Source organism: Salmo trutta, chromosome 12 (assembly GCF_901001165.1).
Source record: "Salmo trutta chromosome 12, fSalTru1.1, whole genome shotgun sequence".
Taxonomy (NCBI): Eukaryota; Metazoa; Chordata; class Actinopteri; order Salmoniformes; family Salmonidae; genus Salmo; species Salmo trutta.
This window is the reverse complement of record NC_042968.1, coordinates 9,279,266-9,306,509: the sequence shown is the minus strand read 5'-3', so window position 1 is coordinate 9,306,509 and position 27,244 is coordinate 9,279,266. Positions and strand designations below refer to the sequence as shown.

The following is a 27,244-nucleotide window of genomic DNA, read 5'->3' as shown; positions in this document are numbered from 1 at the left end:
ATTCGCAGAGTACGACCCTGCCTCACACAGGAAGCGGCGCAGGTCCTAATCCAGGCACTTGTCATCTCCCGTCTGGATTACTACAACTCGCTGTTGGCTGGGCTCCCTGCCTGTGCCATTAAACCCCTACAACTCATCCAGAACGCCGCAGCCCGTCTGGTGTTCAACCTTCCCAAGTTCTCTCACGTCACCCCGCTCCTCTGCTCTCTCCACTGGCTTCCAGTTGAAGCTCGCATCCGCTACAAGACCATGGTGCTTGCCTACGGAGCTGTGAGGGGAACGGCACCTCCGTACCTTCAGGCTCTGATCAGGCCCTACACCCAAACAAGGGCACTGCGTTCATCCACCTCTGGCCTGCTCGCCTCCCTACCTCTGAGGAAGCACAGTTCCCGCTCAGCCCAGTCAAAACTGTTCGCTGCTCTGGCACCCCAATGGTGGAACAAGCTCCCTCACGACGCCAGGACAGCGGAGTCAATCACCACCTTCCGGAGACACCTGAAACCCCACCTCTTCAAGGAATACCTAGGATAGCATAAAGTAATCCTTCTAACCCCCCCCCCCTTAAAGGATTTAGATGCACTATTGTAAGTGGTTGTTCCACTGGATATCATAAGGTGAATGTACCAATTTGTAAGTCGCTCTGGATAAGAGCGTCTGTTAAATGACTTAAATGTAAATGTAAATGTTACCTTTGAGAGAGGCGATCATCCTGGGGCGCCGCTGGTCAAGGTATCTCTTCAGGTCATCCCAGGCTTTATTCAGTGTGCCATAGTGATCAATGTAGTGACCCAATGTAGTGACCCAAGTCAGTATAGAACTCACGGAAGAGTTCCTTCCAGGGTTGAACCTTTTGGATTTTGTCGGACCTGCTCAACAACAAAATATTTGCTAAATAAAACTTATCAATACTATTCAGTTTGCCAAATAAACACTGAGTAATCAGTACAAACCTTCCTGATTAATACATCAAATAAGAGATCATAAGAATGTTGGTACAAGCCATTTTGAATCTTTTATCATTTGAAATGTTTTTATGTGAATGTTTTGCTGTTACTCTTCACCACGAACCAGAGGAAGTGAACTACAACTCTACTCTTTGCTTCAGACAAGATTCTCATACACAGGCTTTGAACTGTCCATAGGCTAAAGAAATCCATGTTTTTTGATGTTGTTTATCAACACACTTACTCAGTTAAGAACCAAAGATGATCGATATACTGTCAAGATACATGTCTCTCCGCCCTAACAATGTCCACAAAGCGGCACGGCGGGCTGTGTTGCAGGGATGTAACGTTAAATGTCTTACTTACATCAGTACACTCCGTAACATAAGCATTACCAAACTTCTATCCGATCAAATACATCTCACGTAGCAAATAAGCCATTCATTTTATTGTTGACCAAATTCGACACTCTCACTGACAAAAACTCCTTGCTTGGTGGGCTAAACGAAAGAGAGAAAAAAAAACACCTGCTGGAGGGGAAAAGATTTACACTAGCGATAAGGCTTTGGAAAGTTTTGGAACTTTATTTTTCGCTAGTATGAAAGTTATCTTTCAAATACAAAATATACACTTAATGTGCGCAGGTTTTTTTCATGTAAACTCATCTTATTCAGCTCAGCAGGCCAAAAACATTTAGACAAACAATTATTTGGATTCAAGTAATCTCATACCCAGGAACGCCCGGCTTCTGCCCAGTGTGGCTGTTTTTCACCTGTTGCCTCCCTACAACTCACACTCTTCTTCGATTTAGGTTTAACGGTGGTTGGCATCCAATATGTTGCATTACCGCCACCTACTAGACTGGAGTACAACTTCCTTATACTTTGCTTGAAAAATAAATAAAAACAAATACCCTACCATCTAACTGTAAAAAAAAATAACACCACCCTGCTCCACTATTTAAATCTATTTAGTCCTACCTCATGCCAACAATCTGAGAGGATGGGACATCACCACTTAACACACGGGCTCCAAAGTGGCGCAGCGGTCTAAGTCACTGCATCTCATTGCTTGAAGCGTCACTACAGACACCCTGAATCGAATCCAGGCTGTATCACAACCGGCCGTGATTGGGAGTCCCATAGGGCGGCGCACAATTGGCCCAGCGTTGTCCGGGTAGGCCGTCATTGTAGAAGTCTTTGCTAGGTAAAGCCCTGACTTATCTCAGCTCACTGGCCACCATAGCAACACCCACCCATAGCACGCGCTCCAGCAGGTATATTGCACTTGTCATCCCCAAAGCCAACACTTTCTTTGGCCGCCTTTCCTTCCAGTTCTCTGCTGCCAATGACTGGAACGAATTGCAAAAATCTCTGAAGCTGGAGTCTTTATCTCCCTCTCTAACTTTAAGCATCAGCTGTCAGAGCAGTTTACCGATCACTGTACCTGTACACAGCCAACCTGTAAATAACACACCCAACTACCTCATCCCCATATTATTACTTAGCCTCTTGCACCCCAGTATCTCCACTTGCACATCATCATCTGCACATCTATCACTACTGTATTAATGCTAAATGGTAATTATTTTGCCTCTATGGCCTATTTATTGCCTACCTCCCTACTCTTCTACATTTGCACACAGTGTACATAGATTTTTCTATTTTTCTTTTCTATTGTGTTATTAACTGTATGCTTGTTTATGTGTAACTCTGTGGTGTTGTTTTTGTCGCACTGCTTTGCTTTATCTTGACCAGGTCGCAGTTGTAAATGATAACTTGTTCTCAACTGAACTACCTGATTAAATAATGATGAAATAAAATGTACAATGAAAAAAAAAAATGTTCTTAACTGACTTGCCTAGTTAAATAAAAGGTCAAATAATACAAATTAAAAACACACCCTCTAACTCTTCTGATGTCAAGTCTCGCACACCCAGATACCTCTCTGCAGCTGCCACCACAACCTCAATTTTCTGCGACTTCCGTTCCATCCCTGCAGTACAGTTGATAACCATTGCAATAAATGCTAAAAATCCAATCTTACTGAAACATATATTACATGTTGGCCTATCCCTCTGTACTGGTACAGATCTACTACTCATACCACTCCTCCCCCTTGATCCATCTTCCTCTACTTTCTTCACTGCCTCAGCATATGACAACTTTAAAACAAAGCATCGCGAAGGCCCGCGGTGGGTGTTGACGCGATGTGATTTCTGCCCAGTGCTCTGAATGTCAAAGTGAAGAAATTCAATGAAGTGCGGGTAAACGGCGGGAGTAACTTCTGCACTACTCTAACCCTGGAAAACTCAACCTACCTCTCTCACACAGTACATTTCTGATCCCCAGCCCCATGGGCACCCCTACAATTAACACATTCCGCTACTTTTCCCAATGCTACACGTTCCTTTGTCTCATGCCCTTCTGCACATTTCTGACACCTAGGAACCTCCCTCCTACACGCTGCTGCAACATGCCCATAAGCTTGACATCTGTAACAACGTAATGTATTTGGTACAAAAGCTCGTACAGGATAACTTATATATCTTAACATCACTTTGTCGGGCAAAGACTCAACATCAAAACTCAAAAGAACAGACAATGACTGTCCTCACCTTGCACGCACATTTCCATTGGACCATTCCATTCCACCTTTCCTGTTTCTCAAAATACAGCCAGGTGCAACTTTCCTAAACGGCATACATTAAGTGTATCGTTTGTATAAATATAAACAATATCTTTTATTGTTTATATTAAAGTTAAAGCTGCAATATGTGGCTTTTTGGGCTATGACCAAACTCCATAGAAAAGTGAGTTGTAGATCTGTCAAGCTGTTTTTTAAGCAAGTACAAGAAGAGGTAGATATGTTCTATGCGTGCTATTTCTATGCTTCCCCTTCCTAAATTTAGTTTTTGAGTCTTTTACTTTTGGTTTTGTACACCAGGTTCAAACAGCTGAAAACACAATATTGTTGGTTATTGAAAAGATATTTCACAGCGGTTTAGATTGTACAATGATTCTCAACACTATGCATTGCTTGGTTTGTCACATAAACAAAAAAAATTGCAACCAGGAAATGGCGGAGAGACAACTGCACCTTTAAGTTCCGAATGTTTCAAAAATTGTATCTCGTGCTGGGCTCTTTTTGTTTAGACAGCGTAGGAGTGTCTGCAAAATCTCCTCAGGCAGCATTGTGAATAGACACGGTATAATGTTTATTAACATTTTCCGTCTAATCCGAATGGGACAGCGGATTAGTAACGTTAGTTAGCTACAACAACAAGGCATCTGAAACCAAAACATTATGCTGCATTCATATCCAAGTGGGAAGGTGGTTATTACCGATGGCGGCATTCAAGTGCTTTGAACTCGCTGAAAAACACTGTACATTTTACTGCCGAAAATGCTGTTATCGAGGTCATTTCTTAGTAGGTGACGTCAGAGGTCAGCATGTGGGAGATGTCGGAGAACATGAATAATAGACACGTTTCTTTATGTAACCACCAAATACCACCTTCCCACTTGGTTATGAACGCAGCATTAGCCTGGCGATACTAAATTAGCCAACGGCTAATTGATAGTTACATTTTATGCAATAAATATTCCTGAAACTGTCATATTGAATAAGACCCATGACCAAACAACCAGGAAAGACAACATGTCATGTAATAGCATACTAGCTAGTAAACAAAAGTTAATTATTTGCTTAGCTAGCTAGCCAACAAATAAAATTTGATTTGAACATATTGAGAACGTTAGCTATAGCTAGCATCTGTGGCTGAGCATAGTTCTATTACACAACATAAACTCGTATGGTATTTTGTGCACAGGCATTTATCCATCTGAAGCGAGTTATACATACCTGATCAAATCTCTATAGTCAAGAAAGAATAACATTAACAGCAAAGGATCGGAGGGTAAATTGTTCAAGCTTAAGCTCCATGGACGTTGCCATTTTGGAACCTGGAGTTTTGCTTGTAGTAACATACTGTGTAGTAGCTTCCCTGTATTTGAGAGCGGTCTTGCCAAGCTTGGTTGATAGGCCTATTTGGCACATAAAATTATATGGACATTATATCCTTGTGTATAGTACCAAAGATTATTATAGCTGGTAGTGCAGTGTTCATGCTATGTATGCTTGCTTGTTCAAGCCACCTGTTAAAGCAGGAGTCAGCAGTTGCATCCATAGACAGAACTATGGATGCAGGGACTGACAATCCATGATATCAATTATCATTTTCAAATCAAATTGTATTTGTCACATGCGCCGAATACAACAGGTGTAGACTTTACAGTGAAATGCTTACTTACAAGCCCTTAACCAACAATGCATTTTTAAGAAAATACCTAAAAATAAAAGTAACAAATAATTAAAGAGCAGCAGTAAAATAACAATAGGGAGACTATATACAGGGGGTACCGGTACAGAGTCAATGTGGCTTGGGGGTAGAAGCTGTTTAGAAGCCTCTTGGACCTAGACTTGCAATGTGTTAGCAGAAAGAACAGTCTATGACTTGGGTGGCTGGAGTCTGACCATTTTTAAGATGTTTTGAAGCTAGATAGTGTCTGTTTACATTTACTTTGTTTATTTACAAACATTGGAGTAAAACAATCTTATATTTTGGGTTCTGATGGGATACTACAGTTGAACTAAGCTCATGAGGCATTTATAAATTGTATTCTTCAAGAATCAATGGGTACATATCATTAAGTTATACGTCCAAAAATGAGTGTGGCAACTGCATATGGCCCCTTTAAAATGCTTACATTTTAGGCCATCCTCAAGATGGCATCAAAGATTAGGCCTATATTCTACATTGGGTTATCCTTCAATTCACATATTGTACTCTTGCATGTTCAATTCGCATCCATGAATGAGTATTGTCTTAAAAGGGACTTCCCTCACTGTCTGAAATAATAATACTGTATTTATTTAACCTTTATTTAAATAGGCAAGTCAGTTAAAAACAAATTCTTATTTACAATGACGGCCTACCAAAAGGCAAAGGCCTCATGTGGGTTTAACACTGGATGTAGATTGCTGGATACATGTAAACCTATAGAATGCTATCTTTTTGTTTCAATTGTATAGATGAGCTGTGTTAAAAAATGAGAATTATGAACCAGTATTGCCTTCTGAATGAAAGCGGTCAGGAAAACCAAACTGAGGCAGCATACGTCATACCTCATCACACAGTTTGGAGAGATGGCCACTGCCCTGGGGGGAAATTTCAAGATGTGATTCATCTAGACATGGGGATGGAATGTAAAAGAAGACTGAAGTGTCATTAAGTTATCCAGACAGCCATGGTGATGGCTTTCAGTATACAGCATGTTTCCAGAAGAGCTTGCAAAGTGAAACTACTTGCAGTCAGCTACTGTTGTTAGTAAATTAGCCTTTGAGCCTTTTTATTTGTCATGTTCAAGTGCTGTACTTTTGGTTACAGCAGTGCTAAGAACAGTGCTTGGCCCCAAGATGTTCACAGGTTTTGAGGGTCTGTTTGTACTGTGGGTTATGTTGTTTCCATGGAAACTGCATATTAAGGCAGGGTAGGGGGACCAAATATAGAATTTGATGAGCGAGAATATATTTTTTTACTGTTCATGTGGCTAAATGAAATGTCTTCATACTCTAGCTATTTCAGATTCAGAGAGATGTTCAATTCAGAGAGATATCATTTGCCTAACCATGAGGAATAAACAGCAATATTGTGGTGGTGCACATTCTCCTGGCTGAACAGCATAATGGGGATAGTGCATTGAGAGAAGGGGAATGAGATCAGCCTTTTATTTTTTTTAACTTTCTGTTGGTGTGTAAAAAAAAAAAAAAAAAAAAAAAAAGGTTATTCTGGGGAGCAGGATTTTTACCTCTGACGTCATTCAGATGTCAGACATGGGTGTGTCTGAGGGCAACAGGAAAGTGGTAGTGGGGAAGAGAAGGAAGGAAGAGAGAGAGAGAAACTTAGAGATAAAGAACAAAAGAGAGGCAGGGAAGGTAAGTATAAATGAAACAGACTTAATACATGAAACAGACATATTCTGTCCTAACCAGCTAACCAGCTAACCAGACAACCAGCCTGTACCCTCCCACTCCTTTCTCTCCCTTTGTCCTTAACCCATCCCTCCTCTCATTGAATATATGCAAGTAGACAATGCGGACTGCCTCTCTCTCACACTATTCTCTTCTGCAGACAGGAGCATTCTCCCTCTGTCTCTGGATGAGGGAACTGCATATTGAAAGTGCTTGCAACCAACTGCTGGTACCCGAATGAAGTGTAGCCTGTCTCCTGAAAAAGCATCCTATTTTTGTGGGACATTTTCTGCAGACTAACCAATCAGCATCTTTATTTGTAATGCTGCCTGAAGAGTAACTTGGACATTTTTAGCTTCCTTTCTTCTTCCTTTTTATTTTTTATTGTGTTGCCCTTGTTGACCGACATGGTTTTCACCACAGCTGCTGTCCTTGGTGCTACGCTGGGCACTGCATCAGGCATCCTCACTCTCTGTGGGCTCTCACTGATCTGCAGGTCCTGTAAGAAAGGCAAGCCGGAAAGTGGTGAAGATGCAGACCCAGAGAAGGCTAAACCCAGTGTTCTGCACTCCTCAGAGCAGGTGAGCTGCCCTAATACAGTACTTGCACATAGACTCAGATCTTAGAGAGCTTACTTTCCTGGGAGGGTAACTATCAGCACCGTAGGGGACTTGGTGAATCTGTGTCACTAGGTTTATGTGGCGTGGGACTGGAGTGAATGCCATGGTTATTGAGTGATAACATTGACTAAATGTCATATCACGTGTAGAGCTGTTTCTTTTAATCTCATACGTGATCTATAATTGCAGTGCAAAAAGCTTTGTCCTGTATGTTTGATTTGAGCAACTACAGTTTCACTGAGTGGTAACTACTCTGAGTGGTAACTAACTTACTTTGAGTAACTACAGTTTATCTTGCTAAATAATATAGCTAACTACAGTTGTTTAATACACTGACACAACAACTACTCTTTTGATTTTTGAACAGAGAAGTTGCTGGGCTAAGACAATTCCAAATATCTGCTTATGACAGTCTTTGATATCTCCCTTAACTGAGATTAAGATTGTAACACAGGAAATGCAGAAGTAAAAAAAAAACATCAGATAGGGGTTAAGATAGAGCCCTCCAATTGGCTCCTCTGATGACCATTTCCTGTAGTCTTTTTACTGTCATGGGCACTGGAGTACAGTTAGTATAGCACTGTATTCTTGTTCCTATGGGCTGCAGGAGGCTTAACCTGTGACTTGGCTCATGGCATTGTATCACAGTTCTGCTCACAAACAGTGTCCTTTCTGTGAGAAAGGTTGATTGTCTGTTGCAGTCCCCTTTACAGTGAACCCACCCATCCTCTCTCTGAGCCAAGCAAAAGGTGTTGCACGTATGTCCACATTTGACCTTGACTGATTAGTCATAGCGTGAGATCCCACAGCTTTGAAGCGGACTTAACACCTCAGCAACCACTTTGAAGAACTACAGTGTGTTTCATTGAAAGTCCTATGGCCTTATGGGCTGTGTAGTGCTCCTGCATATGGGTCTCATTTGAAGATGGCTAAATAATGGTGTTAGAAGCAGATAATAATAAAAAAAGACATGCACATGTTTGCACCGACCAATCCGATGAGTTTCTGACGAGGTGATGAGTGATTCAGAATCTTTCAGAGCGGGAAAAAATTGCTAGAACTAGCCTAAAATGAATGCATAGGTTCCCTGCACATCTGTGTCAGTGTAATTTGGGGAGGAGCAGGATACCACTGCAGCTCACGCTACAACCTGGACTCAGGCGTAGACGTAACATAGTAAATGTAAATCTGTGACACTCCAATTAGTATGATATGTTAAGTTTCGTTTGGTATGTATTCATTTCTGGATGTCGATCATCCATTTCGTATGATATGTTAAGAATTACAATTTGTTGTGGCCAACATTAGCTAGGTAGCTAATGCTAATGTTAGCTAGGTGGCTAACGATAGCTAGGCTAGGGGTTAGGGTTAGGGTTAGGAGTTAGGTTAAAGGATTGTTAGGGTTAAGGTTCAGAGTTAGGTTAAAGGGTTAAAGTTAAGCTAACATGCTAAGTAGTCGCTAATTAGCTAAAATGCTAAAGTTGTCCGTGATGAGATTCAAACACGCAACCGTTGGGTTACTAGACGTTTGTGTTAACCCTTTAACATAACTCCTAACCTTTGTCTTATGTAACCATACCAAACGTAACATATCATACTCATTTGATCGTCCCAGATGTACATTTACTATGTTACTGTCTAGTCTATGCACACAGCCTTCCTTTCCTCAGCTTACACAAGCCCTCACACATGATGCATGCACCAGGGGGACACCACATTCCAGTCAGCTTGCTTTTTTGCAGTACTTCAAATGTGCTGCTAAGAAGGTGAAAGAACACTTGCTGGTTGGAGAGATAACAACCTTATTCTTTAGTCCTCCTCTGAATTGTTTATATCCCATTATGGAATGTAACTTAACAATGTGCAATTTATTCCACAAGCATAAATAAAGTTCTATACTTTAATATAATAGCTTCCAGTTACCAGTCAATGTTATCATTTAGAGTTTGATTTGGGAGAGTAATGATGCACGCCCAGGAGAATGGATGGAAATTCTTAGCAGCATAACCATAACTCTCCCATCTGAGTGGCCCACATTTAGCTGACTGTCAGAGAGTTGCATTCACTGTAAATTGGTGTTCCATGTTTTCCTGTGAATTGCCAGACTGCAGTGATAATGGACTGCTATGGCCATAATGAACCCCTCTGGGATTGGTTGCATACGGCAGGCTTGCTGTCTTTGAACTGCACGACCAACACTAAATCTTCATGAAAGCAGTCTACAAACTAGCTGTGATTTCTCACCACACCTTGTATCATAGTACAGTATTATTAGCCTGTGTTTAACCATCTCTTCCTCCTCTAGTTCAGTGTGGAAAAATCCACAGAGCCCATCCAACCAAGGACATTGTTGAAATTTCCTAAAATATACAAGCCCAAACCATCTGTGACCTCATCTGAGGTCATCAGATACCCTGATCATGCCTCAGAGAAGGGGGGCGAGCCCTCTCCCGAGGGACCCTCGACTGAGCCTGATGCTGGTAACCAAGCAACTGACAGCTCTGACACGTTCACGATCCTCAGACAAGGTAAACCCCAACCAAAAACATACTCCCTGAACAAGATAAATCCCTTTATCATTTCCTATTCTTTTCATAGCTTTTATGCCTTCATCATGTTATACAATGTGTTATACTCTTCAGTTATTTAGATTCAACATTTTTCAGGTGAAATTTTACATGTGAATTTTTGAACCTAGATTGAAACCACTTTTTCTCTGTAAATCCGGAAAAAATCTTGACAGTTTCTTGGCAGAAACAAATTTTGTTGTTGATTACTGTAGTCAATCACTTCCTACTATTGTGTTAGAGTTACCACTCACTCAGTGTAGATAATTGTGTTTGAGTTACTTAACTCTATTGCGCTCCCAAGTGGTTCAGCAGTCTAAGGCACTGCATCTCAGTGCTAGAGACGTCACTACAGACGCTGGTTAGATTCCAGGCTGTATCACAACCCGCCGTGATTGGGAGCCCCATAGGGCGGCACACAGTTGGCCCAGCGTCGTCCGGGTTAGGGTTTGGTCGGGGTAGGCCGTCACTGTAAATAAGAATTTGTTCTTAACTGACTTGCCTAGTTAAATAAAGGTTCAATAAAAATAAATAAATACAAATAAACTCACCTCTCCTCCTGCCAGAGCATTGTGATTAAAGGCTTTGCCCCACTTTCCCTTCTTCCCTCCCTAGTCCCTACACTCATCCACTTAGTGTTATTGATGTGTCCAGTCAATGGAACCTAATGCATGATGGATAGGACTAGTCCCAGAAGACTAAGAGCTTCCTACTGCTATTCTTGGTGCTTTCTTACACCTGAATGCAGTTGCCTTACAGTAATAGCCAGTTTGGCTATACATAGTTTCTCAAATAATTGTTTAAAAAAAAAATTTAAAAAATGTAAGATGCACTAATTTTCATGGTTTAGTTGATGCACACATTTACCATTCCATGTCCCCAGGAAGAAAAACAGCCGGTAATTTCCATATAAAAGGACCCATGAGCACCAACCTGTTAAGTTCATAGGAGCATATCAAATTGGGTGTCAAATGAAAGCTAAGAGTCTATATTTTAGAGAAATTAAAATGTATATTCACAATTTGGAATAAGCAAAGCCTTCAATTTCTGGTCAAACAGATGGAAAAGGGGTCTTAGAAAACATCTAACAGAAAAAGTCTGAAAAGGAAGTAGAAATCAATCAAAACACAATAATGTTGAAGTAAAGATCCCTGCCGACTAATATCAACACTTATATTTAGTTTTGCTAAATGTTTCTGCTATCTGTAAGTTTAAGAAAAATTGCCTTGTGCCTTGAAATTCCGTTACCAAAAACCCATACATCTTTAAGATATTTTTTTATTTAATTACAAGTAAAGGTAACAAGTAAAGGTAGACCTATCAATTAGTTATAGTGTTTTTACTGATACCAGTTTTGTTTCTGAATTATTAAGCGATTAAAACTTGAAATTTTGTTACCAAATCAATAATGTAATTTCCGAAACATCGGTAATGGAATTTCTGCAATTGAATTGGCTACAGTGGGAAATCATAGTAGTCACAAAACACAGTTGGGTTCACAAGTTTGGAAAGTACAGTACATTACAGTAGAGTACAGTACAGCAAGGAAAAGTAGAGTATAGTTCAGTACAGTACTGGGGTAGAGTTCAGTACAGTACATAGTAGAGCACACTATAATGTAATGTATTGCACTGTACTGAAGTCTACTGCACTGTACTGTACTGTACTGTACTGTACTGTACTGTACTGTACTGAACTATACTGTACTGTACTGTACTGTACTGTACTGTACTGTACTGTACTGTATTGTACTGTACTGTACTGTACTGAACTGTACTGTATTGTACTGTACTGAACTCTACTCTACTGTGCTGCACTTCAATGTCCAAACTTGTGGAACATAGACGTCTACGATTTGGTTCAGATTTGGTCTGGTCAGGACCAAACAAATTTGGTCTTGTTTGGGGGCAGAGCTCATTAAAATAATATCCATTGTGTAGAATAATACCCAAATATGCAAAGGAGGATATTGCATATTTATACCTTTGTGTACCTATTTAAGATGCATCACCATGAAGAGAATGACATTCATATCCATAATTATGAATTTCTGTGTAGTTCAGATCACGGACCCATGAATAAATTCCGTTAACTCAATTCCATTACCGGGTATAAATCCAGTTTACTTACTGTAGTTCAATAACCAAAATAAATATATTTTTTCAAAGTCAATGTGTCATGTCATAGCTGACACCCCATTCTTTCTGCAGACATTGCTAAGTCTTAATTCGGAGCACATATTTAACAGAGGTTTTGGAAAACGTGGACACATAAAACAACTGAGGGAAATTTGACCAAAATTCTGTTACTAAACTTTGCATCTGCATATTTCTTCCAGTAAATGCGTTTTTGTAAAATGTTTAGTGTAAATTGTTAAAAGTAGTACTTGTGCATGGAGTTGTATGGTTTGTTGAACTTTGAAATCAATGGTTTTTGTTTGGCATACATTTTAAGTGAAAAATCTGAGTCTCAGCACAATTCCGTTACCAAGGAATTGACCAGCCCTAACACTGTCTCCTTTCCCAGACTCAAAGGACGAAACCCCCTGGGCAAGGGATCTAACCAATGGGATGACAAGAAGCAGCTCCATCCTCCACCCGAAGCTGCATTTCTCTCTCACCTATTATACCGAGCAGAAAGAGCTACACATCACAGTGATAGAAGGTAAGGCAACAATCTCAACAGTATGATCTGCCAGTATGTCCACTTCATGGAAATTATGAAGGGTGAGGTATCACTAAACATGATGTTGACACTAGTTTACCTATTAAACATACAGTTGAAGTCGGAAGTTTACATACACTTAGGTTGGAGTCATTAAAACCTGTTTTTCAACCACTCCACACATTTCTTGTTAATAACAACTAAAGTTTTGGCAAGTCGGTTAGGACATCTTTGTGCATGACACAAGACATTTTTCCAACAATTGTTTATAGACAGATTATTTCACTTATAGTTCACTGTATCACAATTCCAGTTGGTCAGAAGTTTACATACACTAAGTTGACTGTGCCTACCTTCAAGGCCTACCTTCAAACTCAGTGCCTCTTTGCTTGACATTATGGGAAAATCAAAAGAATCAGCCAAAACCTCAGAAAATAATTGTAGACCTCCACAAGTCTGGTTCATCCTTGGGAGCAATTTCCAAACACCTGAAGATACCACGTTCATCTGTACAAACAATAGTACGCAAGTATAAACACCATGGGACCACGCAGCCGTCACAGGAAGGAGCCACGTTCTGTCTCCTAGAGATGAAAATACTTTGGTGCGGAAAGTGCAAATCAATCCCAGAACAACAGCAAAGGCCCTTGTGAAGATGCTGGAGGAAACAGGTACAAAAGTATCTATATCCAAAGTAAAACCAGTCCTATATCTACATAACCTGAAAGGCCACTCAGCAAGGAAGAAGCCACTGCTCCAAAACCGCCATAAAAAAGGCAGACTATGGTTTGCAACTGCACATAGGGACAAATGTCCTCTGGTCTGATGAAACAAAAATAGAACTGTTTGGCCATAATGACCATCGTTATGTTTGGAGGAAAAAGGGGGAGGCTTGTAAGCCGAAGAACACCATCCCAACCGTGAAGCACGGGGGTGGCAGCATCATGTTGTGGGTGTGCTTTGCTGCAGGAGGGACTGGTGCACTTCACAAAATAGATGGCATCATGAGGGAGGACAATTATGTGGATATATTGAAGCAACATCTCAAGACATCAGTCAGGAAGTTAAAACTTGGTCGCAAATGGGTCTTCCAAATGGACAATGACCCCAAGCATACTTGCAAAGTTGTGGCAAAATGGCTTAAGGACAACAAAGTCAAGATATTGGAGTGACCATCACAAAGCTCTAACCTCAATCCCATAGCAAATTTGTGGGCAGAACTGAAAAAGCATGTGCGAGCAAGGAGGCCAACAAACCTGACTCAGTTACACCAGCTCTGTCAGGAGGAATGGGCCAAAATTCACCTAACTTATTGTGGTAAGCTTGGGGAAGGCTACCTGAAACGTTTGACCCAAGTTAAACAATTTAAAGGCAATGTTACCAAGTACTAATTGTGTGTATGTAAACTTCTGACCCACTGGGAATGTGATGAAAGAAATAACATCTGAAATAAATAATTCTCTCTACAATTATTCTGACATTTCACATTCTTAAAATAAAGCGGTGATACTAACTGACCTAAGACAGGGAATTTTTACTATGATTAATTGTCAGGAATTGTGAAAAACTGATTTGAAATGTATTTGGCTAAGGTGTATGTAAACTTCCGACTTCAACTGTATTTAAGTACTTCCATGACAGTGCATTTCTTTCCGTCAAACCTCATTTATTAACATTATCAAAAGAGGTAAACAAGCAGATGTCTTCTGCAAATGAAAACAAGAATAAAGGAAAAAACTAAGAGGCAGTTGTCTGCAATAGAATAAATAAATGTGAGGCAACAGTCAATCAAGAGTGACAAATAGATTGAAATTGTAAACGGAGACCTCACAACCCAATCCCCTCAGTGCATCGTGTCTTGTGGAGCAATATTCCAAAGCCATTAGAGTGGCAATGTGATGACGCACCAACACTGTCACACTGGCTTAATCTATTTCAATATTCTTGCTTCTTTTATGTCCTCCATCTACAAAATAATTGATTTCATTCGTGGCGAGACAAAGCAATCCACCGGTCTCCCCCCTTCATAAGACTGTGGGTGATTTGATAAGGGGTTGAGTAGCTCGGACGCCTTTGCGTTGGCACTCTGTTGGCTGGTCCCCGTATGTGGACGCTTAGCGACTGTAGATGCTGAAGCGTCGCCCAATGAAAAGATCAGCAATGCATCTACTTTGCCTTGCGGGCGGATGGGTGGGTGTTAGTTGGCTGTGGGGTCGGGGTGCAAGCTGTCACACAGTTCATACCAGCATCATACGCCTGTTGAGATATACTAACGGAGGTGCACAGGTTCTCTGCAGGCCAGCTATCTGCGAGTCCTGCCTCTTTGGTTTGTTTATCACCTGCTGTGTGCTCAATTATATCTCATTATATCCAAGCCCTTAGCTTCACTAATTACTATTTTTATTCAAGGCGTACCATCTGCTTTGCTGTTAGAGGAACTGTTGGGAGAGACCTTTGCCGGGTCTGCAAAGTGCTTCTGCATTGTTTATCATAAACACATCTACTAGACATACGCATACTCTCCTTATAAATACAATTATAAAATAAAATATTAGTAATACACAGCCTATAGAGTTCTAAGTGCATTCTACATAATAAGATATTTGGCAGACCTTTGTCATATATGCTTATTTCAGCAAGAGGAACTGCCCCTCTCTACCTTCAGGCTATGCTCAAACCCTACACCCCCAACGCGAGCACTTCGTTCTGCCACCTCTGGTCTCTTGGCCCTCCCACCCCTACGGGAGAGCAGCTTCCAGTCAGCCCAGGTCTTCTCTGTCCTGTCACCCCAATGGTGGAACCAGCTTCCCCCTGAAGCTAGGACAGCAGAGTTCTTGCCCATCTTCCGAAAACATTTTAAACCCGATCCTCTTCCAAGAGTATCTTAAATAATCCCACAGCACCCCCCCCCGCACCCCCTTATCACCCTGCCCCCCCTTAAAGAATGCCTTTTGTGAACAAACACTCACACTTTACTCCCCCCCTTACTAGCTCTGACTTTGCTAATAGCTACTTTATTGAGGAAAAATGTACTTACTGTCATATGTGATTATCCCATCTAGCTATCTTAAGATGAATGCACTAACTGTAAATTGCTCTGGATTTTAGTAATTTAGCATCTGCTAAATTACTAAAATGTAAAATGTAAAAATGTAATTAAAACTACATCAGTAGACTGCTATTCTCAGGTTTCGCTCCTCCTCTCTCTGTTTCCTCCCTTCCCTCTCTGTCTTCCTCTGTAGCGGAGCATTTGAGTGTGGGGTCGGGCTGTGAGGGCTATGTGGCCGGAGCCCTGACCTTAGCAGCAGGACAGAGGGAGGCCCAGACTTCGTCGCGACGCCTGACCAGCCACACCCGCTGGGAAGAAGGCCTGGTGTTCTCCCTGCCAGGGGGGTATGAGGTGGAGGGCGAAGTGGCTCTCTCCCTGCACAGTTGTGACCACTTCTCCCAGAACACCAACCTGGGCGTCATGAGGTTCAAGCTAGTTGATGTGGGCATGATGTCCAACGCAGACTGCTGGGTAGAACTTCAACCACCAAAACAGGTAGGCTACCTTGTTCTTACCATTGATATATAGTAGACAGCATTGGCCACAAAGTTAAAGAGCAACTGCTCCTAAAAATGAACTAATCCTTTTGAAAATGGCCTATTGGCAGAACATTTATTATATTGTCAAAATTGACTACAAAGTCTAAATAGGGTCATTTTGGTCATGAAGTCAGTTTGGAACTGAAGGTTGAAGGTTGGGTTTGAATTATAATTATGTCAACAAATCATTCCCCGTTTTGCCAAGCTCCACATGCAAATCGCCACTCCTCCTACTTTGCTTCCCTTCTTTAAATGGGGCTCCGTTGTTTCATCGCCCCCAGCCAACATGTTCAAAGGATCACGGCCGTTTGAGACTGAAAATATCTATATGGATTGACCATGCAATGCATGCTTCCAGCAAGAAGCATAGCCAACAACTATGGTTTGCATGCCCTGCCGAAGGTGGCTAGAGTTTGTTGGTCCCCAGTGGTGGTGAGTATACCGGTAGCTTGACCATAGACTGCTGGTTATGTATCTGGTTATGTATATTGATAATCACTATCATCGCTAACATAGCTGATGTTAGCTAGCTAGCTGGCTAGCGTTAGCCTACCTAAATACAACTCAGATTTGGCATGGAGAGACGATAACATTTCAAAAGAAGGAAAATAATTAGTAGGAAAACCTTTTGTCATGACTGTGATGTTTCCAGATTAACTTTAGATGCAGTATAAAATTAGCCAGCTAACTAAGATTGAGGGTACCACCGTATTTTAGTTAGCTAACATTAGCAGTGCTAGCTATTTTTTACAAACTTTGCTAGTAACAGTAATGGCAACATTGCCATCTCTCTAAAGTAAATGTGACGACATCATACTATGGCAGAGTTGTATCATACTAATTATTTGGTTACTTTAGCGATGTAATCATATTGCCATGCCACTCTAAGTTAGTGTCTAGGTAGGGCACAAATAAATATTGTTGTTCGAGAGATGTCTAGTTTGCAGCCAAACATGCAGCATATAGGGACCAGCAAGAGGGCACTCATCAGCATCATGCAGACTTGCCCTTGCTGTGAGGATTCCTATGGCAAGTATCCGGCCAGCAACCTTCACCTGTCTGCGGCAACAGCTTTCACAGGCTCATTATTTGTACAAATACAGAAGGTAACCCACTTTGTTACTTTGATACATTCTGATAACCCAATTGTGAAACATAATTGATGTAAACTGACAATACTTATTTTCTACTTTTTAGATGCATATAATGTCCAGGGCATAACCTAGCTTGGTGGAACAAGCTTGATCTGAAGTAAAATAGAAAGATGAACGCAGCGCTCAGGTTGGTTCCACCAGGCTAATCATAATCAGTGCTCTGTATGTGATTGTGACCGACCAGTATCTTTGATGAGGTGCCAGGAGGTGATCTACGCTGCTATGCTCATCAAAGGGGCTCTGGCAAAGACCTCACCTCCAGCCTCACCTCTTGCCTGCTCACCAACGGTCGTTGATAGGGAGAACAGAATTAGATATGTCTAGTCTGACTTGTTCAAACTTCAACATAACACCGGTTTGTGTGTCAGATATTACCTATCCTAACTGCCATTGGTAATAGAACAGTGACTATGTGCATATGTGTTCACAGAAACATGAATGGAGCCAGCACATGAAGACTTGCAAGATGATGGGATGAAGTCCAGACTGACAGATGGGCTTGATACGGATGTCTCCGAATGGAGAGAGATCTTGCACTCTGCATAAACATTTTACTAGAAACAACTTTTACTTGTATTGTCTTTTTTTAAATTATTGAATGGTATCAGTCAATATGGGGAAGGAGAAACCCTGTGTATTCTGCATCTGATCAGGAAACTGCTGTTGTATACGGGACCCCACACAGGAAGGTATGACCACTCTGACATGTTTGCCAAGGTAGCAGAAAGATGAAAGGTACTCATTGTTATGTTAGCAGAACACTGCTTCTACGGTATTATGTAAAGGGTTGTTTATTCTACATGGACCTGCTACTACATTTAAACGTTATCAAAACACTTAGTTTAAAATGTATACATACATTCAGCAATTGCATTCTTCTCATTATTACTCTGTAGGCTACTGACCTATTCAAAGTTTTCTCCGGCATCTCATCATGCATCTGTAGTTATTAAACTCAACCTCCAGGAGGTTTCTTGCGATTGAGTGGGAGGAAACAGCTGAGGGCAAGGTTCTGACAGATGGTTCTGTCTTGGTGGTGGCAAGGACACACGTAAGAAACACCCACATCAAACCACACCCCCAAGCCAACTCAAGTTTGTTTTCTGTCATAGCCGCAGGCATTTCTTGAGGAGTGTCATGAATACGCCGCGAGTCAGGAAGCAGGTGCAGAAAGTGAGTTTAATAATGATAAATGCAGATAAATAAAACAGGAGAAGTGTACAGAACGTGATTCAAATCAAACTAATACTGCCTGATGACTGAGACTACCGAGGGCTAAATAAAGGGAAGGTAATCAAGGTGATGATGAAGTCCAGGTGTGCATAATGATGGAGAGCAGGTGTGCGTAATGATGGGGAGCAGGTGTGCGTAATAATGGTTGCCAGGGTCTGTGGTTAGTAGACTGGTGATGTCAATCACTGGAAAGGGTGATTGGGAGTAGGCATGAAAGTACCCCTCCGCCGCCATCATAGACAGGGGTCCCATAGACGGAGGGGTGTCGAGGGGGACGGCATCAGCCAGGGGACCAGGAGCCACCGGCCTGAGGAGGGAAACGTGAAAAGAGGGTGAGATCCGGTAGTTGGTGGGGTAAGTTGCCTCATTGATCCTCCGGAGAACCTTGAAGGGACCCACAAACCGGGGGCTCAACTTCCTACAGGGCAGGTGGAGTAGGAGGTTCCTGGCGAACAGCCAGACGCGATCACCAGGATGGCGGTCTGCCTAATCCTTCTGACAGTGGATGGCACACTGGAACCACTCGACCACTGCAGGGGCCTTGGTCTGGCTCGGAGTCCACGGAGGCAGGGCGTGGTGATAACCCAGGATGCACTGGAAGGGAGTCAGCCCGGTGGAGGAGTGACAGACTGAGTTCTGGGAGTACTCTGCCCAGGGAAGGAACCGGGCCCACTCCCCCTGTCGGTCCTGGCAGTGACTCCTTAAGAATCTCCCCAGCTCCTGGTTGGTACTCTCCACCTGCCCGTTGGACTGAGGCCGGTATCCGAATGTGAGGCTGGCCATGGCCTCCAGCTTCTCCATGAAGGCTCTCCATACCCGCGATATGAATTGGGGGCCATAGTGCCGGAAGACCTGCTGGAACAGTGCCTCTGCCACCTGGAGAGCGGTAAGGAGTCCAGAGAGAGGGATAAAACGGCAGGATTTGGAAAATCTGTCCACAATAACCATAACAGTGGTGAAACCATCAGATGGGGGGAGATCAGTAACAAAGTCTATGGACAGATGGGACCAAGGCTGCTGAGGCACAGGAAGGGGAAGTAGTTTCCCTGCTGGAGCGTGCTGGGGAGATTGGTTTGTGCGCATACAGGGCCGCCCCTCTGCCATAGTGGACCCCGGGTTGGGACGCACCGGACACCACTGAAGCTGGTGCCCCTCCTGGCCGCAATAGGGACTGAGCCCCAGCTGTCTCCGGCGACACCGCTCTTCGGTGGAAAGGTGTGTGGCCCCTACCTGCATGGGTTCAGGCTCTGCCTCAGGACAGCCAAAGCAGGAGGGCGAGGCGAGAGGTAGGTGCCGGTGCTCCAGAAGAAGGTTATCCAGACGGATGGCCATCGCGATGAGTGCGTCCAAGGATAGGTTGTCATCTCGACATGCCAACTCCGTCTGGACCTCTTTGCGCAATCCTCACCGGAAAAGAGGGCGGTGCTCCGGCTCACAGTGCCACAGTCCGAAAGGTGAGGGCGTACTCCGCAAAGGTCTGGGCACCCTGTTGGAGAAGTATCTCCCCTCCCTCTCTGCCCTCTGGGAGGATGGTCGAAGACTGCCTTGAACAGAGCCATGAACCTCTCAAAGGATCCCAGCTCCTCCTTTCCTCTCTCCCAGAAGGCCGTAGCGAGCCATAAAAGGAGCCAAATCAGCGGGTGCAGTTCCCCTTTTAATATTATTATATTTTTGTAAATTGAATTGTATAGGACTGTGCTCCTCTTTGAGACCATCATAGATATAATTTGAGTAATGAGGAGTACTGTAACTGTTTATCTTCTTTTGAAGTTTGTGTGGTATTATGAGGGATTCTGAATTGGGGTGAGATGTATTGGCTGATTCACTGTGATATTTAGTGTGTTTCCACTGACTATCTCTAACCTGTGCTTCTCTGGGCTGTCAGAAGTGTGTCAGAGGTGTTCATTATAAAAAAAAAAGTAGGCGTTGCCATGGCATCCTTCGAGAGCCCTTACCCGTCGGTGATCTGATAGTGACTTGAGCCATCCCAGCTCTCAAACTGGACAAATGTTCTGTGGATCTGGTGAAACTGAATACTAGGCACTGTGATCAAAATAATTTTTACTCAAGGCCAAACTCATTTATCTCAATAGCTAGACCTGTCTGTATGGCTACCCTGTAACAAGCACTGTCAAGCCTCCCCAAGATACAGCGATAACCATCCGGCTTTATGTTAACCTAAAGAGGATTTAGGTTAAAAGGACAGCTACTCAAGCTGCTATAGAAAAAAGGAAATCCATTTCACGCCTCATTCTCAGTGACACAGGGAGTATTTGTATATAGTGTTGAAAGGGAGATTGTTGTTGGACATTTTGATTGAAATCTCTGAAAGGGTTGAGTACATACAGAGAGACAAAATGTATACTGCAAGTTTATTCAGCCTCTGATCCATTTGCAAGGCTGGGATTTATAAGAAACGCAATATGATCTTGTTTCTCTTTTCTTTCGGAACAGCTCATTCTGTCCACCCACAAGCTGTTCTTCAAAACTTCAGCTACAAGGACACCTGAATGCAAATAGGGATTTAAAAAAAAAACAGCCAGCTCTCCAGTCTTTCCTGGCTGCTCCATCGTAAGCCTCCAAGCTAGGCAGGAGATCAGAATCTACGTCATCACAAACCCTTGGGATTATCTTTCTTCTGGGATGCGCAAGAGAGCATGAAGTCCTGCCAGGAATCACAAACAGGGATGATGCATGAGAGGGAGGTGACGGAGAGAGATACGAGGACGACATGAGAGAAATAAGTCTTGCCAAAGATAAAGAGCAGATAGAGGAGATAGAGAGAACAGGAGGAGGCTGAGAAATGTAGGGAGGGGAAGGCGGGAGTTTGTATGATGTAGGCTGTGACGCAAGTGATACACCGCTGCGGAAGAATAGCTATAAATGATTTCTAATTGAACACAGTGAGAAGTTTTTCAGCTCTTCATTTAATGGTCATAGCTGCATAAAGAGAACACAGGGGCAGATGGGGCTGGCAGAAGCCAGGGATGACACACACAGCAGTAGACTGTGCTATAGCTCCTCAGGAAATCACACACTATGATACTCCACTGAAGAGAGAAGATATTTGATTTATTAGACGTCCACTGATAGAGAGAAAAACTTTTTCATGAAACTGTTGATTTGGATGTAGATGTACAGAGTTATGACTCAGAGAAGAACCCTATTCAAAAAACAAGACTACCCCATTCCCTTTGCATCGATGACTTACCACTCATTTGATCTATTGCTCACAACAAATCAAAGAGTGAGTCAGGCTGCTACTTTGAAGGGTTTACTTGCTATGGATCGCAGACTATAAAGGGATGCTCAAGCTGTAAAATTGTACTGTGCTCTTTGGTGCTGTTAAAATGATGCAGTTAACATGTCATTTTCAAGCATCCAAAAAGCCAATAATGCCTCGTCTATGCTGCATAATTGGCTAATGCATAATCCTTGACTTTTTGTCCATTAGTGGGCTCCCTATTTTTTTGTGTGGCCTGTTTGAACATAATACGAACCTCTTCCTCATATGTGCACTACTGGATGACCAAAGACCCTAGATATCAATTACTTTCACTAATCAACCCTCCGCACAGTTTGGCTGTGCATGATAACAGTTTGACAAAAGGTGGCGTGTTGACTGTAAAGCCTCTCCTACACACATATTACGTTTATATGATATTACTTTTACGACAGACTCTTTCCTGGCTGTAAGAGTCTCTGATATTCCACTTGGTAAAGTGACATATTGCAGTATGTGTATGTAACCGATGTGAAATGGCTAGCTAGTTAGCGGTGGTGCGCGCTAGTAGCGTTTCAATCGGTGACGTCACTCACTCTGCGACCTTAACTAGTTGTTCCCCTTGCGCTGCAAGGGCCGCGGCTTTTGTGGCGCGATGGGTGACGATGCTTCGTGGGTGTCAGTTGTTGATGTGCGCAGAGGGTCCCTGGTTCAAGCCCAGGAGACGGACGGAAGCTATACTGTTACATGTAGGAGTTGCAATTACATTTTAGTCATTTAGCAGACGCTCTTATCCAGAGCGACTTACAGTAGTGAATGCATACATTTCATTTTCATTTCATACTTTTTTTTTTTTTTCGTACTTGGCCCCCCGTGGGAATCGAACCCACAACCCTGGCGTTGCAAACACCATGCTCTACCAACTGAGCTACAGGGAAGGCTGGCAATGCCTCTAACCCACGCAGGAAGACCATTTACCAAAGTGGCACGATTTCAGATCAATATGAGATTCATCAGAAGCATAATAGCAGGGATTAGAAGGATTTGTGCCTAATGAATCCTAATCTTCCTGAGGCACAGAGGTGACTCACACAGCCATTCATCCTGTCCATTTGATTACTAGTGAATCAGACCTTTGTGTCCGTTAATGATGGTGTCAAGGTAACAGGCAGGCATTGCTTGTTGATATTTGTTCTAACCTATGTATATTAAAGTCTGCTGAAGTTTTCCGCTGTGTGTTTTTGACATTATTTCCAGAGGAAACGTTTTCATGTGACCTGTTCTAATCACAGTGAATTGGTGTAATTGACTATAATCGGCAGGACATCCAGTCAGCTGGAGAGCTCCTGCTGTCTATAAGTTACCTGCCTGCAGCCAACCGGCTGGGAGTTGTGGTGATGAAGGCTAGAGGACTACAGTCAGACAAGCTGAAGGACTCCATAGGTACACCCTGTTTATTAATATAACCCATTGCAGCTCATACTGTATGACGCCTACAACTGCTCATTAAACCATACAACCATGAATGGATAGTCCATCCACAGGTTGACGATAGAGTATGCTAAGATAGAAAAATATTTATTGGTGGATTTCATTGTAGTGAAAGCCACGTTCCTTGTTCCTAGACCTGTCTGTGAAACTGGCCCTGAAGCACCAGACCACCAAGCTGAAAAAGAAGAAGCAGACGCGACGGGTCAAGCACAAGATGAACCCAGTGTGGAATGAGATGATGATGCTGGAGGTTCCCCGCGAGCTGCTGTCTAAATCCAGTCTGGACTTGGAGGTGTTGAACCAGGCAGGTCCTGTTGAGCAGGAGTCCCTGGGCTGCTGCCAGCTGGGTTTACAGGCCTCTAATACTGGCCTCCAACACTGGCAGCAGATGCTAGACAACCCCCGTAAGCAGATCGCCATGTGGCACCCACTGTATGACTAAGATAACCACCTGTCTGTCCGCTTTGCCATTCCAAATACCCAAATGGGGGGGCAAGTCAACTGCCCTCCTGGATCAGGATTTAGGAGCCTAAATCTATTTATCCACCTATATGGAAAGTATCCCATTACCTGCAATTAATTATCCCACAGCATCCCATGACATATCAACAATAGCATACACCAAACTGAAATGTCACTGAATATCACAGAATTTCCAAAGAATACCAATTATGAACACATTTTATATATTCAATGAAACTCATCAATGCAATGTAATACTTTGCCTACAGTACCTATACTTAACCACCTCCATGATCTGTTTTTATAGCTGAACAGAATAAATATGATAATGCCTGTGTTTTTGTGTTATAGGGGATTGTGTATATGGTATGTAATGGTATGATAAATATCAGTGAATTATTCTACAGTAGAGCTGTCATTTTATTTGTAAAGTGATGTATTCACATGCTTGGAAAGCAATCGAGAAAATGCACCTAGCAGAAACTTACAGGCCAGCCAATATTGAACGGATAGGAGATTCAAAAGCCCTGTGTACTACTGAAAGGACAAGTATTAGTATTCATAGATATACTGTAACAGTGATGGAATTACAGTGGACTACATATTTAAAGTTTATCTTATTACACAGGGTCTAAAAACAGCAGCTAAAGTTATACACACGATGTATAAAAAATCATGCAGTGTTTAATCAAGTAATATACTGTATTTGTCATTTTTATGAATATGTGCAGCTGTATTTTATCTTAGGAGAATACGAGAGTTGTTATACATGTTATATTTAAAGTAGTTACAATACAACTATCAATTCAATTTCACACCTGTTTCCATTCAACCCACTTTGCTTCAGTTATGTACAAAAGGTATTTTTCTCCATTGTGGTTTTACTTTTACATAGCTTTTGTCAAGTGAACTGCTATAGACTGCGCCAGTGAGGAACATACCGTGTAATTTGAAAATGTACACACTGACACACAAAATGTGTGAAAATAAAAAATATCTTCAAAATATGGCATGCCAAAAACTGATTCTAGGCGACTTGTACTGAGGATGTGCAAATACCCAGGCATCCAGAGAGCACTATGTACAGTATCAGCCCCTAACACCACATCCGGGCAGACATTGATGTAATATATCTATTTATTGATACTTCCTATCCTCAGAGCTCATTTTGCGTAACTGATATAACCTTGGACCTGACCTAGTATACAGTAGCTCGCTTTTCATAGCTGAATGAGCACTACCATTATCATGTTGAGATGAAGTTCCATATTAATATCACTCATCCAAGCCATTTACTGTAACAGACCAGAATATAATCAACCTATTAAATAACTTATTGACTACTAAAGTATGGCTGTTTCACATGAAAGGTGTTGAATGTACAAGAACACTGGTAATACTGTATGCTGAGTTTTTTTGTTGTTGTAGAGCATATCACCCTTAAAGTGGAACAAGGGGTTAATCGCAGTCAATACACCTACGTAAATCCTACTCACAGTACGGAGCCTACTCCTTGACTCACAATCACAGGCTTATATTTTCTGCTGTAATAAAAGTGTTGCAATTTCCATGTTAAAATAAATGTAGATTTTTTTCTATTAAATAATTTCAACAAATTTCTTATGTTGTGTGTTATTGTACTTAGGCCTTAAGTCATCGTTTGTAGATATTGAAAGTTAGGTCTTAAAAAAATGTACATCTTCATGAGATTCTGAATGATCATTTGCCAGATTGTTTTAGTATGCCATGGCCATTATATTCCTGCCAATTTCTTAAGATATGAGCTTGTGTGCAAGTAGTGCAATCATTGTGCAATGCGCATACACTTTATAGCCCTAAACAACAGCACTTCCAACTAATGATGTAGCTACATTGTTATGTAAATGAACTGGTGCAGAGGCAGTGGTTGGATATAAAGCAACAATAAATCATCCAACGTTTCCAGGCAGTTGTCTTTTTTAATATATACTGCTCAAAAAAATAAAGGGAACACTTAAACAACACATCCTAGATCTGAATGAAAGAAATAATCTTATTAAATACTTTTAATAACCTCCACCTTTAATAAGATTATTTATTTCATTCAGATCTAGGATGTGTTGTTTAAGTGTTCCCTTTATTTTTTTGAGCAGTATATATATACACACATTTGAAGTCGGAAGTTTACATACACTTAGGTTGGAGTCATTAAAACTCATTTTACAACCACTCCACAAATTTCTTGTTAACAAACTAGTTTTGGCAAGTCGGTTAGGACATCTACTTTGTGCATGACACCAGTAATTTTTCCAACAATTGTTTACATACAGATTATTTCACTGATAATTCACCGTATCACAATTCCAGTGGGTCAGAAGTTTACGTACACTAAGTTGACTGTGCATTTAAACAGCTTGGAAAATTCCAGAAAATGATGTCATGGCTTTAGAAGCTTCTGATGGACTAATTGACATCATTTGAGTCAACTGGAGGTGTACCTGTGAATGTATTTCAGGGCCTATCTTCAAACCCAGTGCATCTTTGCTTGACATTTTTTTTTTTACCTCCACAAGTCTGGTTCATCCTTGGGAGCAATTTCCAAACGCCTGAAGGTACCACGTTCATCTGTACAAACAATAGTACACAAGTATAAACACCATGGGACCACGCAGCCGTCAGGAAGGAGACGTGTTCTGTCTCCTAGAGATGAACGTACTTTGGTGCGAAAAGTGCAAATCAATCCAAGAACAACAGCAAAGGACAGGACTTTGTTGTCCTTAAGCCATTTTGCCACAACTTTGGAAGTATGCTTGGGGTCATTGTCCATTTGGAAGACCCATTTGCGACCAAGCTTTAAATTCCTGACTAATGTCTTGAGATGTTGCTTCAATATATCCACATCATTTTCCTTCCTCATGATGCCAATCCCTCCTGCAGCAAAGCACCCCCACAACATGATGCTGCCACCCCCGTGCTTCACGGTTGGGATGGTGTTCTTCGGCTTGCAAGCATCCCTCTTTTTCCTCCAAACATGACGATGGTCATTATGGCCAAACAGTTCTATTTTTGTTTCATCAGACCAGAAGGCATTTCTCAAAAAGTATGATCTTTGTCCCCATGTGCAGTTGCAAATCGTAGTCTGGCTTTTTTATGGCGATTTTGGAGCAATGGCTTCTTCCTTGCTGAGCGGCCTTTCAGGCTATGTCGACATGGGACTCGTTTTACTGTGGATATTGATACTTTTGTACCGGTTTGCTCCAGCATCTTCACAAGGGCCTTTGCTGTT

At 42.0% G+C, this 27,244-nt stretch overlaps 1 protein-coding gene across 2 annotated transcripts; it reads left to right on the top strand.

Moving 5' to 3' along the window:
• The first annotated feature begins 6,795 nt into the window (after window positions 1-6,795).
• On the top strand, window positions 6,796-25,595 carry LOC115202886 (synaptotagmin-13). 2 transcript variants are annotated; one of them, XM_029767043.1, is made up of 7 exons: window positions 6,796-6,941; window positions 7,138-7,558; window positions 9,903-10,125; window positions 12,691-12,828; window positions 16,071-16,372; window positions 23,349-23,469; window positions 23,652-25,595. In XM_029767043.1, the coding sequence occupies exons 2-7, from the start codon at window positions 7,385-7,387 to the stop codon at window positions 23,957-23,959; spliced, it is 1,266 nt and encodes a 421-aa protein (XP_029622903.1). In that variant the 5' UTR covers window positions 6,796-6,941; window positions 7,138-7,384; the 3' UTR covers window positions 23,960-25,595. The 2 variants fall into 2 exon arrangements, with proteins under 2 accessions (XP_029622903.1, XP_029622902.1); XM_029767042.1 differs by lacking the exon at window positions 6,796-6,941 and having other exon boundaries at window positions 6,982-7,558.
• The last annotated feature ends 1,649 nt before the right edge of the window (window positions 25,596-27,244 follow it).